An 18356-nucleotide genomic window follows, 5' to 3' on the forward strand; every position below is an offset into this window, starting at 1 on the left:
GCTTCAATGTTCTCTTTCTTCAAAAAAGACCATAGCGCAGAAATGGAAGGGCGCTGGCAATAACATTATGTATAATTTGAATCCCTGCTGATTGTAGTCAGTGCTTCAGTTTTTCAAAGAGCTGTAGTCTGAAAACCTTTGGAAAAGTTGGATGCTAGTAAAACATGAGAAGAGTTCCATGTGTTTAGAATGTGATCTGTAAATTGTATTGAAGCTCACTTCTCTGAATTGATTTAAAATACATAAAAACCTCATCTAAAGCTAATGTATTACTAAATTCATGAGACTTGTCAAAGCCCAAGCAAGATGGAATTAACAGTGATTATTGGCAATGAGGTACATAAAGGAGCAGACACAACTAAATCATACTACAAGGATGGTGTGGGATGCCTGTGTTGATTACTGAGAATGTAAATGTTTGTCTTGAATTTTCACTAGGTCTTTTTGATTGCTGATGTAACAAGAGAGATATCTGCTTCTGCTGGAGAAGGTAAACCTGAATCAGCAGAGTTTCTATTCATTAGTTTTTATTTCAGCATTTCTTAGCATCATCATCCACCTGTCAGATGATGACAGCTTTTTAAATGAGAATTTCAGGATTCATATATACATGCCTTTGCTCTTCAAGTTGAATCAATTTATTGTGCTCAAAGGGTAGCAAGCGTTGAAGGCCACTCAGAAACAACAGCTAATAAAAATTCAGGGGACTAGTTGCCTGAAAGGTTGAATGGCAGATCTGACTGTAGACTACAATGAGTTCCTGCTTGTGTCTAGGACAACTAAATATCTAGTTTCTAAAGTAAGGTCTGGGGTTTTGTCATATTTTCTATAATACCTTCTTTTCTTCCTGCAGTAGATCCAGGCATCTTGTGTTTGATTTGAATACTGGCTATGGGGAGCTTGTCACTGAGCTGATGAATCTTAGCTGAAACTACTGAAGTTTGGAATTTTCCCTTGTTAGTCTAATGGAGTCAGAATTTAACCTAATGTCTAATTTTTTTTTAATACAGGAGAAAGCTTTTTAACTGTGACCTGTGGAAATCGTCTGAATGTTTTAAGAACTAAAGGCATACTTATTGGTATGTACTTGATCACCCACTGGCTTTTCACAGGTAGATGGCAATAGAAACATATCAGGACTGCTGAGTCCTCACTCCCCCTTTTCCATTGTGCAATAATTAACTGGGTATTCAGCTTCATAATTCAAAGGTCTAAGGTTTGAGGCTTGTCCTCTTAATTATTTCTGGAGTTTTGACTACAACACTACAGTATGAATAAAACATTACTTTCAGGTCAATACGAGGGTTCAAGCTCACAGCCTTCAATTTAATGAAACAACTTCTTCTAGTGTACCTAATCAGCCACAAAGGATTATGGGGACGTAGGGCATTTCCATTAGTATCTCTTGAAGTGCCTGACACAAAGTGACATAGCTCCAGTTTTTCTGGAAAGGCTAAACACTAAACAATCATTCTGAAGGAGCAAAAGGAGTTTCAATATCTAGGTGAATGTGGTATATAACCTCCTATTTACTTTTAATAGCTTGTGCCTCTGACTTACGATGACATTTAAGCACAATTGTTTATCTTAAAGAGGAAAAAAAGCAATGAACCACCCCTCAAAGCCTTCTAATACATCAATAATTACAATGAGTATGTTGCATAGCTCTATTCTTAAATGTTTTTTTTCAAACTCACAGACTACTGTTCCAGTGGAAATTAGGCAAGATGAGGAAAGAATGTGTACCAGTTTCTTGAATATGCCCTTCAGCTTATGGTGTGGTTGTGCGGCTGAACCAGAAATGTGTTATGTCTCTGAAATTTCTTAAGATAACCACCAGAAAAGTAAGTTTCCTGTTGGCTTTAACTTAAGGTCTCACGCTCAATAATGTTGATCACTCTATGTTCTAAACAGTAAACCAGCACCCTTTACTGTGCTGAGGTCTTTAGAAGTCCTAATCAGGAAAAATCTTAAATTTTGGGAGTAGATTATATAGCAATAACTTCTGTATACAAGAATAAGTGCTGAGAGGAAGGAGGAATTCAGTTAGATATCTTGCAAAATACAAAACACACCATTAAGGTGCTATTTGATGGCAAACTTCCACCTCACAACTCTCCCTTCTCTGAAGTGGCTATAAAAATTACATTGTATGCTTTCCTGATGGACGCTCAGGTGGATCTAGCTTCTCCAGGCACACTGTCCGGTTCCTCTTGGATTGTAAAGTATGTTGGCAGGAATGGTAAAGTCAGTTTGAGGGTGTTGTGCTCCTCACTGCCATTTGCAGTTCTATCCTGTACTTTAGGGGCCTGTGCTGTAAGGTAGGCACCGCGATCAGTGCTCTCTTGGGGACCTGTGCAACTGAGGGGAAAAAAGGGAGGGTGAACTGCAATGCTGCAGCTCTGAGGGGAGACAGATAAAGGGGGAAGGGTGGGCTTCTCAAGCCAGTTACCCTGCTTACCAAAGTCTGTGCTCACTGAACTGTCCTATATCTCATTCCTGTGAACAAGTCCCCCAAGGAGGAGAGAGGGTTTTTTTTTTTAATTATTGTAATCCTTTTGACCTCATGCATTCATGAGTTTGGTCTCTTCTTGTCAAAGTAGTTTTGCAGGTCGGCTGAATCAGGTACTATTCTCAAAGCAAATATTTTGGGTATTGTTCCTTAGCAATCAGCTAAGAATTGCTGAAATGTGGCTTATCTCAAGCTTTAATTTTCTACGTATTTTTCCATTTAATTTAATATAACAAAATATGGGTATACCATAAATATCTTGCTATACAAATCAGTGGTTAGCATGCACAGGGTATTGCAGGGTGGCTATATTTTGGTCACACAAAGAGAGTAACTGCTCTCAGAAAGACTGTGTTTCATAGACCTGTTGCTGCCTAGTCCTCTTTTTCAATAAGCACAAAGGCTTGTTTACAAAATTGATGAAATAAGACCATATTTTCAGCTTTTCTTTTAAGTACACAGTGGTTAATCTCTTATGCTATGAAATACATCTCAAAACTGTGAGAGTCCATCACTTGCAACCCCTACACTGCTAAACCATGTTCTCATTTGTTTACTGCTATTACCCTGGATTTGGCCTGAAATTCTAATTAATACTACTGATCTGCAGGCTTATTATTTATCTTTTCTCAGGTGCTTTTGATGGACTGCTTTTGTGATCTCTCAAGCATTTCATCTCAGCTGTTGGGGGAATGAGACGTAACAGTTCTAAGTATGTGAAAGTGCCACTTACAAAGGTGTTTATCCTATAACAACAGCTGAGATGGATGGTATACTGTTTTCTCCCTCTGTCTTTTGTATTACTTATTTTTCACAGAGAAGAAGTTTACTAATTTCCTCTCAGATTTTTTCTAGTTCTCATCTGTGAAGTGCCTGAGAGATTAATCTAGTTTTATGCATAGGGAATTGATGCATAGAAGGATTATGGTTAAAATTTCCTTCGGGTTTGGAGTTCTTTTTTGATGCCTCAATTAAGATATCAAAGGCTCAGAGTTTCAGAGTACTTGGTACGACACCTTTAGAGCACAGCTCTTATCAGCTTTGGTTACAGCAATGAGGACTTCAGGTTTTGCTAAACAGACCCATGTATCCTTGTATCCTTGTATCCTTGTATCCTTGTATCCTTGTATCCTTCCTTCCTCCCTCCCTCCCTCCCTCCCTCCCTCCATCTCTCCATCTCCCCATCCTTCCCTCCATCCTTCCCTCCATCCTTCCCTCCATCCCTCCCTCCATCCCTCCCTCCATCCCTCCCTCCATCTCTCCCTCCATCCCTCCCTTAACTTTCTGCAATAAATGAGGCAGGGGCTTTCCTTTGCTATTTTATCCTCTTTGATTATCCAAGAACACTGTGGGTGTATTGAATGAGGTAAAATCCTCTGAAAACCAGTAGGTTCTTGTGTAATTAAACTGTTCCTGATTTCCTGTCTTCAGAAGTGAAGATTCATTTGCTCTTATTTTGAGAGACATGTTTTATGTTTCTCTCCTTTATGGAATACTGTGCTGAGATGCATAACTTTCAAAATGTGTATGATCATACAGAGCACCTAAGTAAGTGTGGTAAATGCTAATGTTTCTATTGCTTTGTTTTACATGTGACTGCAGTGAAACCTAGGAAAGATATTCACAGAGTAATTAATTTCTACCCTATGAGCACTCTTGAGATGTGCACTTGTGGTTTTGCAGTGTTCCCCAGGCTTGGCTGGTAGAGTGTAGTGTGTTTGGAAAAACATCAAGAAGACAAGGACTGTCTTGCTTTTTCTCAGCATAGCTCAGCCTGCTCTTGTAAAGGGTGTTCAGAGCTATCCCAGCCTATCCTGTTTCCTTTGTGAGTACCCTAAAAAGCTTAGAACAGAAGTCATTTCGAAATGCATCTTTACCTCCCATTCCTTTTCAAGCACAAATTCCATCTGTTGCTTCCTTGAAGCAGAGCAGGCACTGAAGGGCCGGTGAACTGGAGCAAAAACGAGCACATCTCTTCCTCAGAGAAAGTGCCAAAGAAGTCTGCTTGCAGTAACACAAGTACCAAGAACTCTGGTAACTAGAGATACAGCTGGGGTAAAGCGTGCCTACCTTTACGTTGTGACTATGTCTCCAGGACAGGGCACAGTGACTTGCAGGCTGGATCAGAGAGTACCAACCAAAGAGTGGAGGGGACAACTGGAAGCTCTTTAATCTTTCTCTACTCCCTTCTGCCTTCCAGGTAAATAAACTCTCTCATATCAATACTGTTACTGCTAAATTCCATCACAGGCCCAGCTCTGCAGGTGAAATGCACAGGGGTTGTTTGGAAGCTCATTTTTAGTGACCGTTTCTCTGATAGTTTCACTTGTTCAGTGGCAGTTATCGAAAAAGCACACAGTTCCCATGTAGTGCATCTTGTTCCATGGCACAGTGATATAATTGCAGGTTGAAAGGGAGTTTTAATATGTCACTAAACAGGAGACCTTGAGGCAACTTCTCACCACAGTGTCAGCAGCATTGTGCAATGATGACCATGATTTCTGTTCTGGCCCAACTCACATCTCCTCAGTTTAATGTTTCTCACATTTGTGTGGGCTGGGGATCCACCTTTGATCTACTTTCTGGAAATCTGTGCTCTAGTTATGAATATACATTAGATGCTTGGTAACCATATCAACTGAGGCCCTCTTTTTTTCAGTTTGAGATTAGGTGGGTTTTGTTTGTTCTTTAAACCCTTCAAAAAATACTTCCCTGGCAAATAACTGCCATTGTTCTAGATTCTGTGAAATGTGATGTGGCTTTTATCAGAAACTTAGTGAACTCAGGTCTGCTTTCTGCTTTCCTCTTCCGTATGTTGTAGAGTTGAAATCAATACCAATTCTCTTTAAAAGATGCAGCTCAATTCCCTAAAATATAACCTTCCTGTTTATGGAAACTTGTGCTCACACTATGTGTGCTTGGAAGTGGTGAAATCCAAATACACATGCTACCGTGGGCTTCTATGAAACTAAGTCTGCTTTCCCTGAAGTTTAATGGCTCTGGTGCAAACTGAATTTGGTCTCAGGTGAAGGAAACATCTCTGGAGTACTGCCTTTAAAGAGACTCTCCTGCTATTAATAGCCTGTTAAGACAGGAAGGCTCTCACACTAACAAATACTGTTCTTTGCTGCAAAACAGAGGTTTATTTGAATAAATGGGACACTTTAAATTGTCAAACAGCAAAGACAGGTGAAATCTAAAAAATGAAGCGCTGCTGTGGGTACTTATACAATTACTGAGGCAGAGACAGTGTCTTTAGTTAAGGTTTGTATGACTTGTTATTACTAGCATTCTTTCACAAAATGAACATGCCTACAGGTAACCTTGCTTTAGTATGATTGAACAAAAATAACAGAAAAGCTCGTCATAATAAAGGCATACCATTTAATGATGAAACTTAAATGTGGAATTGGAAACACAGCTTGTAATATAAAATGTTTCTATGTGGAAAAACCTGGGTTTATCCAAGAACAGATTGACCACAAGATTACCAAATGCCACAGACAATTACAGCTTTACTGGATAATGCACTGGGCAGATTGTCACCCTCTGTAAACTGTTGTAGCCCTGAGGAATTCAGAAGAGACAAATTTACAGATGCAGATCTGACTCACTGTTTCTTTTAGTGAATATACAGATATTCTATTAGCCATCATCTTTATGTCTTTATCTAATCATACATCAGCCCTGGTGTTTCTATCTATCTGTTACAAATTAGATGAGTTGGGACACTAAATTAGAACTGAACCCTGGTCAAAAATCAAGGTTTTTAATTTTTAACTTCTGTGCTTAGCATGCATCTTTAATGCTTAAGCAACATGGAAGTTTGTTCTAAACTATGCCTTTAACAGCTTTTCTGATTGCTTGCTTACATCAAAAACCAGGCAAGCAAACACATCTTAAACTGTGTTTTGAATTAAAAGCAGAGTTCAGTGCCTGTTTTCTACCTCTAACTTTCTAACAGATGTTCTATGTCTTCTTAAACCTGAAATAATAACCCAAGAGTCCCTAGATTTCAATCAGAAAATGAACAGCTGACATTTTAGTCAACAGGAAACTGAGAGGCAGAGGTGTGTTACACCAGCACACGCAATTTTGGATGTAGTTATGTGTTTGAATCTGATCTTGCAGCTCTAGTCTCACTTAAGTCCCATTTGATGGAATGTAGCAGGATAGGGTCCCTTTGGCTGGATGATGAGGTGCCACAAAGTGAGAGAAGAAAATTTTAGATCAAGTCAAAGGAGAACAGCATTGTCTTATGCTGGCTCCTTAGAGACTGTCACTCCTCAGCAGTGAAGCATCAGTTCTTTTGTCTCTGAATGCAAGTTTTGTCTTCTGAGCCAAAGAATAATGGATGGGGAAGGCTGACCCACTATTTCACCACAGGGCTTCCCCTCACTGCCAACAGTCTCCATCATTCCTGTCTGAGAACACTCCGGCCCACCACCCTCTGGGAAGTATAGATGTGTAGAAATTGTCATGGTGAATGGGGAAGGAGCACACTTTCTGGCTCCCAGCTGCGTGGGAGTGAAACATGGATAGGTGCCTCCCGAAGCTTGTATCCAGATCACCTCAAACATAGGATGTTGAGGCTCTGGAGCGAGTCCAGAGAAGAGCAATGAAGCTGGTGAAGGAGCTGGAGAACAGGCCTTATGAGGAACGGCTGAGGGAGCTGGGGTTGTTTAGCCTGGAGAAGAGGAGGCTGAGGGGAGACCTCATTGCTCTCTACAACAATCTGAAAGGAGGTTGTGGAGAGGAGGGAGCTGGCCTCTTCTCCCAAGTGACAGGGGACAGGACAGGAGGGAATGGCCTCAAGCTCCGCCAGGGGAGGTTCAGGCTGGACATTAAAAAAAAAATTTTCACAGAAAGGGTCATTGGGCACTGGAACAGGCTGCCCAGGGAGGTGGTTGAGTCACCATCCCTGGAGGTGTTTAAGGCACGGGTGGACAAGGTGCTGAGGGGCATGGGTTAGTGTTTGATAGGAACGGTTGGACTCAATGACCTGGTAGGTCTCTTCCAACCTGGTTATTCTATAATTCTATGGTTATATAGCCACTGAAGAGCGCACACAGTTCCCAATCCGGGTTGGCAGCTCCCAAGCACTGACTGTTTGCCTTGTCTGCATGTTGCTGGGGTGTGAATCGCTTTAAACAATCCCACTTCTAATTAAGCACGGTCAATCTGTGTATTGGCTTTTCAGGCACCCATCTGCACAGAGCGGATCTGCTTGCTGCCCTCTGAGGATCCCTCCCTTCCCTCCCCACCGGCGTTGTTGGGGGATTAAAGCCGCGGCAGCCCCACACACAATCGCAGCTGGTTCCGTTTGGTCAGCCTGAGCCTTGCTGTGAAACCACGACAAGAATTCCAGTAAGTTGGCAACACTGAAACACAAAGAAAACAACAATAGGAAAAGTCCTTCCGTGCAGAAAGGAATGTTTCAAGCACTGTTCTCCTACAGTGAAAGGAGAGAGGGTGGGTGGGAGGAGAGAGATTTGAAGAGGCAGGTTCCCCCCTCCTCCCCCTGCAGCTCTGGATCTTGTGATAGAGAGATCTTATCCTCTCTTTGTGATTCAGAGGTGCCAGGAAGCTAATTGAATATTCTGATCTGCCCCCAGTGTTTCTTGCGGCTTGACCCCGGTGCTGTGTCGTACCACTACACCAAACAGCCCCGAACCTGCATAAATCACAACCTTGCAAAAAACCTTCCACCCCCCCAACTCCCCCTTCTGTCTTGATAGATAGAAAACCTTTATGGAAAGGTTTAGGGGGATTAGTGGCCTACAGGACCTGGGAAAAATCGGAATCTGCTAATAAGCAACAATATGTTCCTCTACAACTTTTGTACGAGCAATGCAGGCACCCCTATGTCTCAGTTGAAATTGCAGTTCATGGCAAAAAGACAAAGAGTTAATGCTTTGAAAGATAACATTTAAGTTCTGTTGCAGCATCAGTGGGCACCCACTGCAGTGTAATGAACACGGCATGAAGCTAACATAAACAATATATGGAATTTATAAAGGTAATGTCATTAAAATTGATCTGACAATGCCTCTTGCAAGACAAACAGACCTATGGCACGTATGCACTTACTCATTGTTCACATGCGTGTGTACGTGTGCACTCACACAGAGAGAGGAACAGCTTGGCACAACTAGTTTTAGAAGACTACTGCTGACTAATACAGAACAAAGTAATGATTTATCTTCACACAGTTTATGTATGATGCTTCTGATCCTGCAAGCAAAGCCTCCAAAATGTGAGCCCTTTTCCCCAAGACTGTATTCCAACCAGAAGTATCAGGGTATCTTTATCTTTCCCCTGTGATACTGGTTCCACCTCTGTTACTACGTATATAATTCCTGCAGTAGCAGCAGTAAAACACAGGCAGGCATTTAACGTGTGTTGGAGAGTTAGAACCAGGGTAAGGTGTCTCCAGCTGATATATATTAGCAGCCAAAGCACTTTACTAAACTAGTTTTATCTGCTAAGAAAGTACAGGAGTCGGTTTCATCCATACAGTCTTCCTTCCACAGTATTTCTGTGAGGAATAATAATAATAATAATAATAATAATAATAATTTCCCAGCTTTATCCCCCGCGCTGGTAAGTAGGCGTTGGGACGGTTTTCAGAGTTGTCAAAAATACTTTCCTTGTTCGGAGCGAGCCTGTGGGAGAATGAAACTTGGGATATACTTGTGATGTGAAATTGCCCCTACCTACTCGGAACTCGCCGTGCCGCGGCGATGGGCTCCGTTATCGAGCCTGCAAAGTGCAGGGACTTGGAAGCATCTCGCCTGCCCCGCGGAGGGTGGAAGGAGGGGCCGGGGCCGCCCGCGGCCGCAGCGCCCGGAGCGGCGCCTGATTCCCTCATGCTGGTTCCGGGGCCGCCGGGTATAAAGAGCTTTATGCAATGTCTGGAGGGTGGGAGTTTATAGAAAACGCGATGTCTCCGCAGGCGAACGCGCCTTTCTTCTGCTACTAGCGGGATAAGAGAAAAGACACCGGGCTCCCTGCGCGGCTGCTCTGCAGACCAGCGCCCCGGAGTCGAGGAACCAGCTTCGGGGGGGGAGCTGGAGCATCCCAGCCCCGATGGGACCTCGCCGTCCGATGGATGGAAGAGCAGCAACTGCTTGCAAACTGCTCGTGTTATTCACTGCATGCATAATGCAGGGCAGTTGCCAAGGTAAGCGCTATGCTCCAACCCCTCTGGAATAGCATCGGCACCGCGAGGAGCGCATCCCTGTCCTGGGGACTTGTAGGAGGAAAGACCAAAGTGCCTGAAAGTAGAGAGTTAATGGGAGCTGATTCAAGGAGTTCCTCCCAATGGCTCGGGGAGACAGCTGGCTCTTCCAGGAGCCGTTCGATGGAGTCGATTTCTGGTTTCAGAAAGGAACTAGCACCTAAACCCCACTACAAACACCACCGGCTCTTTAGCTCCACTTCATCTTGGTTTTAAATCATCCCAGGATGTTTCCATCTGATTGTTTTTCTGGTTTGCACAAGGTTTTGTTTTTCTGTTTGTTTGTATAAGGCAGCAATACGCGAATGTTGCTAAGTTTGGAGGGGCAGCTCAGTCTCTGCAACTCCACTAACTCACAGTTTCAGGGATGCAAGCGGGCAGCTGTTGCTGTAGTCCCGCTTTCTGCCTGCGGATAAGGTTAAAAAAAAAAAACCAAACCAACCAAACAAACAAAAAAAAACCCCAAAACCAATCCCTCCCGAATTTTTGCATTTTTCCTTTTCTCTCTTTGTGCCCTTGTCGCTGCGAAGCGTGGGTGGCTTTGCAGAGCGCAGTTCACCTGCGTTCCAGGAGCAGGTTCGGTGACCAGCAGGACTGTCCCTGGGGGAGTTTTTGGGGAGGGCGGCAGGTTGTGCCGGGGGTTGTACGCAGTCATTTACAGAAGGCTTGCAAGAAAGAAACAGATGCTTAGTCTGGAGCACAATAAGCTCCCCTCAAGTCGGTCTCAGCCGCAGATTTGAAGTTGAGAGAGGGAGAACTTTTTTTTCCCTGGGCTTTGCTGTTGCTAGGCGACCCCGGGGAGCATGTGACGGGCCGAGCGGGCTCTGCTGCTAATCTGGCCGCTGGGGATGCGGAGCCCGGTCCCCAGCCCGGTCCCCAGCCCGGTCCCCAGCCCCCTCCCCGCTCCGGGCTCCCCCGAGCTGCCGCCCCGGGCCGCCCGTACGTGTGCGTTCGAATCGGTAATCTGCTTCCTTTGCTCGGCTCTTAGTTTAAGCTCCTTAGACGGAATCAAGTAAGTAATTATATAGCAACTGCTGCTAGCGGCTCCCGCTTGCGAGCCGGGGAGCAGGAGATGGCTAATGGGCAGCGGGGGAGCGGCAGGAGCTGCGGCCGAGCGGGTCACCCCGGGCACGGCGGATCCGGGGAGAGAACGGGAGCGGCGGTGCTGATGGAAAAGTTTATTTCTTGGCTCTACGGCCGCTTTTGACTGCTCGGGGTGCGGCAGCACAAGCAGAGGGAAGCTCTGAACCAGCATCCGTGGGCAGTGGAACTGCACAAGTTTTTTATGCTGATGGTGCAGCACGTGTCGTTTGTCCCTCCCCCAAGAGAGTAACTGCAAACTGAACGGTTTGGTCTTAGTAAGGGGTAGCTGATGCTAATAAAATCTCTGGATAGCAATCTTGGCCACGCTGGGATTATTATTATGAAACATTTGGTGCCCTTACGTTTCTAGCTCCTTGAATGTTCAGATCGTATCATACTCTTACTTCAAAAAAAAACCCCAACAAACTCTAGAGAATCAGGAAAAGAGTTCCAAGACTCAGAAAATTGTGAAATTCATATTCTCTTGCTTAATCCTCAGTATTTTCAAAGGTGTTCCCTTTTTTAAGCTTTTTGTTGGCAATACCTGAGTGTTCCCAGTATGGGCTGGATGTTTCTAGAAGTAGTTTAATCTGAGTACTTGCTCTAATGATAGTGTCATGATTCTTCCTTGATTTATGTAATTCTGGATTTCCTGAAATTAATCATACCACTTACAAATGAATAAAAATACTGCCTCTTGTAATTGCCAGTAGTACAGGACCTGGTTCTGCAGCCTTTACTCTTTTTAAGCCTTCTTGCTTATGGGGTAACTGTTATCAGAAAAAGTTGCAACTGGAATCTAAAAATCTACATGGCAAGAAGGAGCATCATGGGACTAAGGTTAATGTTTGTTTTGAGGAATCTCAAAGTACTTCACGCTCATAGACATAAACTAGAGACGCTGGATGGATATTGTACTCTCAGCAGTTTTGCAAGGGACAGATGAGATCACTGGGGCAACTTCACATTTGAACAATGACTTCTTTAATGTTAATGCAAGGCATACCAGATCTACATACTCACGCAATATTCCAATTAGTATCTGTTATCAGGCTCACCTTATCTAGCATGAAAGGCCTGCTGTACCTTTTTTTTTTGGATGAGGATTTAGTACTTGAGAGTATTTGAATTTTTTCTGTTCTTAATGTTTCAGCACCAGAGGAACTGTTAGTTATGTTTCTTTGTAAAATTACTGATATATATAAAAATAAATAATATAGGAATAATTCATAGAAACCTGCTTTTCTTTTTTAAGAAAAAACCTTACTTTGTAGATGCAGAGTATTAAGAATGTTGTTCTCAAATCTATTGCAGTTAATATTTCTGTAACCTATGCATTTTTGATCACTTAAATTTCCTTTGTTGCTTTTTTGCTGTCCCTTAGGTCCTGATGACCTATTTTCAATAGAAATTATGCGAAGCTTCCAGGAAAATAAATGTATTAATATTAAAATAATATGAATTATTTAATAAATGACACTAATATTGATTTTTGTCACCAATTCTGTTAAATTAGTACAAGTTAAAAAATTATGCCAGTATCATCTTTTTCCCAGATTGGCATGTGCTTGCACTGAAATTCTAGCTTTGCTACAATTTACTTCGAAGTACCAAGTTGTTAATATAAAGGCTAGGATTTCACTGTATTGTGTCGTTTACAATGTTTGAATTGCTGTTTGCCCCCTTGCCTTTCTGGTGGATAGTTCTGAGGATCTTTTTATTTCTTTAACACGCTTCATGGATGGAATCAAAGAGAGAGATTCTCGTGGCTGTGAATTAAGTGAGATCAAGGATTGTTCAGCCAGGCTGTGTATTTTCCTTGCTGGTAATCAAAATATTCGTGTAAAACTTCAAGGGGGAGGGAAGATTTAGACGAGACATTAGGAAAAAGCTCTTTACAATGAGGATGGTGAGGCACCGGCACAGGTTGCCCAGGGAAGTTTTGGTGCCCCCTCCGTTTAAGTGTTCAAGGCCAGGTTGGATGGGGCCCTGGGCAGCTTGGTGTGGTGAGAGGTGTCCTTGCCTGTGGTAGGAGGGTTGGAACTGGATGATCTTTAAGGTCCCGTCCAACCCAAACCATTCTGTGACGTTATGATTATATCTGCAATGATAAATCATCAACTCAAATGCATCTCAGGCCAAAATGACTAATATTTGTTACCAGTTATAGGGTCGCTACTAGTCTGAGAATGAAGGCTATTCTAATAATGACTCTATAAGGTGTGATATCGTATCTTGGAAATCACAATGAACAGTTGCATCAGGTGAGGCCAATAATGAATAGTTAAAATAAGACCAAGTAGAGAAGAGCTACAGCAGTTCTTTCCAAAATAGTGTGAAGAAACATAGTTTTCCATCAAGCACTGTAATAATTCAGTCTCCAAATTAATAATTCAGTGATTTTTAGACATTGCCTTCATTTGAATCTATTTAATCTTTCTGTAGGATGATCTATAGTCATGTTGCTGTAGGCGACAGGCCCAAGTCAGTATTCGTACTCCCTTATACTGCACTGTGCACATTTAAATGACAGCGAAGCCTGTCTGTAAGATTATACCTCTGCCAAGACATAGTGTTTGAAGACCCTGAGTGAGGCTTTCCTTGGGGAGTGAGGATTTGGGAGTAATGTGAAGGAAGAAAGGATAGCAAAGAAAATGAATACGAGTGCAATCCTGATGTACAATTTAATAGGTATTGTGCATGACCTATGGGTTGCAGTTTTCATAACCTTGCACTAGTATAATTTCTTGGCTTCTCTTGGAGATGCACTTGCACAAAATATAGAGCAACAATCCCACTAAGCATCCATCTACCTGGCTGTGAACTAGATGGTTTCCCGAGAGCTGACAATTTAAAAGTACCCAGCAGTAAAACAGTATAATCTTCTCATGTTTTAATTAAGGAGTGGTATTTCTGTGTACTGACGGTCTTTTTATTTTATGGTTCTTTTTAATGAGTAGCCATTTTTTAGTACATCTCTTGAATTTTCTTAATAATTTACTCTTTTTTGATATTCTGTTCAGCAAAGCATATCAGGAATTTGCAAAGTAATCATCTAAGGCAAAGAATGAGATGAACTCCAGAATTTTAGTTAAAAATTGAAAGCAGTAATTGGATGACACCTGGTTAGATTTAGGTTCTATGCCAAATGCTAGAATTACAGTAAATAATTAAGCTGCGGGAGTGAAGACAAATAGAGATGAAGCATCTAAGGAGATTTCAACTAAGATAAATGTGTGATGTATGCAGTACTTCTATTTTCCTGTAAGACAAACCAAAACCTTCTTTCATATATTGAGCTGATTGGAAATTTGAGCAATTAAATCCTACTTTAATCCAGATTTACTTTCCATGTGTTTTGCAGGAAATGAGCAAAGATTCATTTGGGGGAAAGGTAGAATGCAGCTTCATTAAAGCCTTTTAATTCTTTCAGGCTTCTTGGATTGACATGAAATCAGTCACACTGTTTGGAGTTTTGGAGTCTTTCTCCCTTCATATGCCTTCTTGCACTGTGATTGCCAGATCAAAACCCAATGGTGGTTTTTTTTAACTCATTATTTAGAACCAAATCTGGAGATTCTTCTGTTGAGATTTCTTTCTTTTTTTTTTTTTAAATCTGCTCTTATTTTAAATTGAGGAGCAATTAGGTACGTTATAGAAGTAGGTCATTTTATCTTTATGATTATTGGATCAAATGCCACTCTTCCCACAATATTTGATTTTAGATTTGAGAGCTTGTGAAACTTCCTCAGACAGACAAATCTGTAACGTTGAATCAGATTGTATTATCACTTTTTTAAGCAGGAGTTTATAATTGTTTCTCCTCTTTTAGAGCTTGCTTAAATAGAGCTGGAACCATAAAGCACTTTGGATGTTTCAAAAGAAATCACACTTTCTAGAAGTTGTTGTTGAAAAACATTAAAGTTCCCTTCTAATTAATGATCTGCACATTTACATCTATTTAAAGAGAAGGTGATGTTTTAATTCTGCTGTGGCTTATTAGCAATGATAATCAGATAACTTGTCAGCGTCTTTTAATAGCTTACACAACATGGTAAATAAAGGACAGAGCTTTTTTCAAATTATTTAAAACTAAGGTGATTCTTTACATAATTCAATATTTATATTTTATTCTTAAAGATAACTTGAGCTCTTCTAGAAGAAAGAATAACAAGGTTTCTTCTAAGTCAACCCAGCACAACTCAATTAATTTCAAAGCAATTATCCCAGACTTGTATTGGTTTAAGAGACAGAAGATAGGGTTCAGTGAAGAGTAAACATCTCTTTTAATAGCTTATTATGGTTTGAGATCCATTTTGAAGTCCACTTTTTAATGGTAATATTCATTTTGTAAACTGCTTTTTGCTTTCTTAACTCTGCGTCCTTTTCAAACAGTTTAAGAAAATGAAGCAGAGTAAGCATAGACATGTTTAACAGAATGGATAGCCTTTAGCAGATTCCGTAAGCTTCTACTGTTGGTTTCAAGGCTTTTAATGTTTTCTTTGTTTTGCAATGCTTAAAAGTGGATTAGAGATCTAAGGATCACTGTTACAAGTTTTGTTTTGGATTAATGAAATGACATATAAGAGTTGACTGAAATTGTGCTGCTTTTATGACCTGTTCCATTTTATGCTTTTATCATGAATAAGTTGCCTTTGTTTCACAATCAAGAAGCCAGATCTTCAGCAAAAGGACACTGTTTACAGCAGCAGCGTGTCTGCCCAATTATTTTCTTGCACAAGCATGTCATGATACTGCACCCTGCTGAGTGGAGTTGAAGAATGGAGGACCATTCCAACAGAGGCTCCCTTTGATGGGGATTGCAGGCTCATGCTTTTGTGAAGCAAGAAAGACAAGGTTTTTATGTTATGGCATAGTCCACAAGATATCCCAGCAGCTGATGCATTCACTGATATACTGATGTACTCATATTTAGAATCTAGGTAATGGTTTTTATCTTCAGAAATCATTGTGCATATTATCGTCTCAGATAAATATACCATAGAGGCTTTAGTTTAGTTTGAGGAAGTATGGGGCCTGCAGAACTGGAGTACATACTTAAATCAATAATCCTTCCTAGGTTTGTCAACAAACTGGGAGTTTGCTATATAAAGTTCACATTATTCAACAGCAGTGGGAGACTCCATTCAGATCTGATCAAGCCCTTGTCATCTCTTGCCATCTAAGGGTACAGTTTCATGAGAAGAGATGAACCAATTGAACAGTTCACTGCTGCTGGAAGCAGCAGGCACCACTCTCCTTCCCTCTCTCTTCCAGTGTCCCATTCCTATGTTGCTGCCAGCCTTGAGTTCTTGCTGCTTGCTTTCTCCTAGCACCACTGCTTAATTGGACCTCTCTGTGAGTTGCTTTCACTTAGAAATCTGAAGGAAAACTAAACCAGACCTAGGGGATTAGGTGGTTTTGCGGTGGCTTAGTGATTTATAGCATGCAGAAATGTCTGGTAGTTACTGGAGTCTGAAAAAGAAAGTGAACTTTGGCATCAAGTAGGGTAAGAAGAGAATTTGCAAAGAGGGAGAGAAAGAGAGACTCTTTTTCATGTGGTAAGTGAGTGGGTTGGCTTATCTGGCCATGCAACCACTGCTTAATGCTGCTGCTAAGAAGACATGGGAAATGCTTGGCTAGCATGCTAGTTACAAGAATGGTCCCATCAAGGGCTATAGGTTTGCACTGCAGGGAGACTCTTTTGTGATGTTGGCTAGTGTAAACAGATGGCTTGACTTGAATGGGACTGCTCACGTGTTCACTTTTGATCAGGATTGTGGGGCTGTTCTCAACCTGCAATGCAATAAATGAGTTGGACGATAACCAAGCCCATGGAATGCTGCTGCAGTTTTGTTGGCCTTCTAGCTGTGTTAATAAAAATAAGTTTTACTACTGAGAGGTCTAGTAGGTTTACCATTTCATGTGAAAAAAATGAGCTCCAATTTGTATCTGAAATGAGTGACAGAGTCTGTGGTGTTTTCTGTATGACTGTATGAGCTATATTTATTAGCTTTGCAGGTTTTACTTTTGTGTGTGCAGTCAGCCACAGAATGCACTTTAAAGCCTCGCTGAAGATGAATTTTTGTTCCTACTATTCTCTAAATGTAGCAAAGTAATAAAATTCCTTTTATCTCTGCATTATGTGAAAGGTATTTACTGGAGTAATTAAACTGTGTCTACTTCAGTTGTCAATCGGAGCCTTGACAAATTTCTGTTGGCTGAACCAATAGGAATCTGAATAGAGCCTAAGACGTAGCTCAGTTTTGAGCTGCCTTTTTGCTCAGGCAGGCTGGCCATCTACTTCTTAGGGAGCTCTGCCTGAGTAAAGATGGCAAACACAACAGTTGGGCTCCTTAAGTACTTGCAGAAGTGCTTTCCTGTCATGGAATTTGTATTCTAACTGTAGGCAAGGGAAAAAAATGATTCAAGACTGATGACTGCTGATTTAACAATGGAAATGCAAAAGTGCTGTGAATATCAGCTCTTATTAGTTTTGCAGTTCTTAACTTCACGAAGCCTAGGATGGAATGTGTTATAAAATGGTTGTCTTGCAGGGAAAATGCAAAAAATAATAAAACTGTAAAGCTGAACTTTAAATCCTTTAGAAATGTGGGTATCTGTAGGATTTGTAAATCTGTAGGATTTTGTAGAGTCAAAAAGGAAATAAAAGGCAAATAGTTCAATGAAATAACGAGTAGCAACATTTACATTAATTAAAAGTGAGGTAAAAGCATCAACCAACTTTATCCGTACCAAGACTTTATTACCTATTAAGTAACAGAAACCATTCATCCCTGGCTTTTGTTTGGTTTCCTATAGAAAAGATGCTTTAGTAATTAATTGTTTTTTTTTTTTTCTTTTCCAGATGTGCCATACTTTTTAACTTGTTGGTCTATTTAACTTTTTCTAATAGTGGCCAAGAATTCCGATACTTAAATCCCAAGAAATTTTATAAGATGAGAGAGAGACCCAAATTATCACCCTACTGAGGGAAAATCTCTGTCATTAACCATTCTGTGTGGAGATGCTGACTCTGTGGACAGCAATATACCAGATGGGGTTGGAGTCTTCTTCCTAACAGGTGTTTTGGAAGACTGATGGGAACTGTTGCAATGAGGAAGGCATTTAAAGGCTGCAAGTCTGTAGGCAAATGCCTGCAGTTCTGTGAGCAATTATATTTATAGGCTGCATGCTACCACTGTGAAACCTGGGAGGCAACATGTGGCCTTTCCTGTGTTTTTATGCACTTGCTTCTGGATGCAATTACATATTATGCAGTACTCAAATGTTCTTATATTTCCAAGGATGCAGCAATTGTAGGACTTTTCCAGCTAGGCAACCTAGAACAGGAGACCCTTCTTCCTTGGTATTCACCCTTGTGCCTAGAATGCTGCTTAGAGTAGTTAGCTACTGTTATTTAAAGAATTAAAAAATATTGTGCCCTATCAGCCTGCAGTGAAGGGAAGTAGCAGCAGAATCAAGCACCCTTAAAAAATCCAAATGAGTGAGTAGATCTGA

General features: G+C 41.3%; 1 protein-coding gene and 1 long non-coding RNA gene across 4 annotated transcripts in view; both read left to right on the forward strand.

The window, feature by feature from the left end:
* The first annotated feature begins 4435 nt into the window (after window positions 1-4435).
* LOC138722692 (uncharacterized) lies at window positions 4436-9569 on the forward strand. The gene is made up of 4 exons (XR_011337742.1): window positions 4436-4546; window positions 4640-4712; window positions 7713-7879; window positions 9468-9569. It is a non-coding gene; the product is annotated as an uncharacterized lncRNA (long non-coding RNA).
* A 14-nt stretch (window positions 9570-9583) lies between these two features.
* The window catches only part of LRP2 (LDL receptor related protein 2), a 125835-nt gene continuing 117062 nt past the window's right edge, over window positions 9584-18356 (forward strand). For all 3 annotated transcript variants that reach the window (XM_069861157.1, XM_069861158.1, XM_069861159.1), the window contains exon 1: window positions 9584-9695. In XM_069861157.1, the coding sequence (XP_069717258.1) occupies window positions 9602-9695 (94 nt within the window). In that variant the 5' untranslated portion in view covers window positions 9584-9601. The remainder of the gene's footprint in view (window positions 9696-18356) is intronic.

This window comes from Phaenicophaeus curvirostris, chromosome 7 (assembly GCF_032191515.1).
Source record: "Phaenicophaeus curvirostris isolate KB17595 chromosome 7, BPBGC_Pcur_1.0, whole genome shotgun sequence".
In the NCBI taxonomy this organism is placed as follows: domain Eukaryota; kingdom Metazoa; phylum Chordata; class Aves; order Cuculiformes; family Cuculidae; genus Phaenicophaeus; species Phaenicophaeus curvirostris.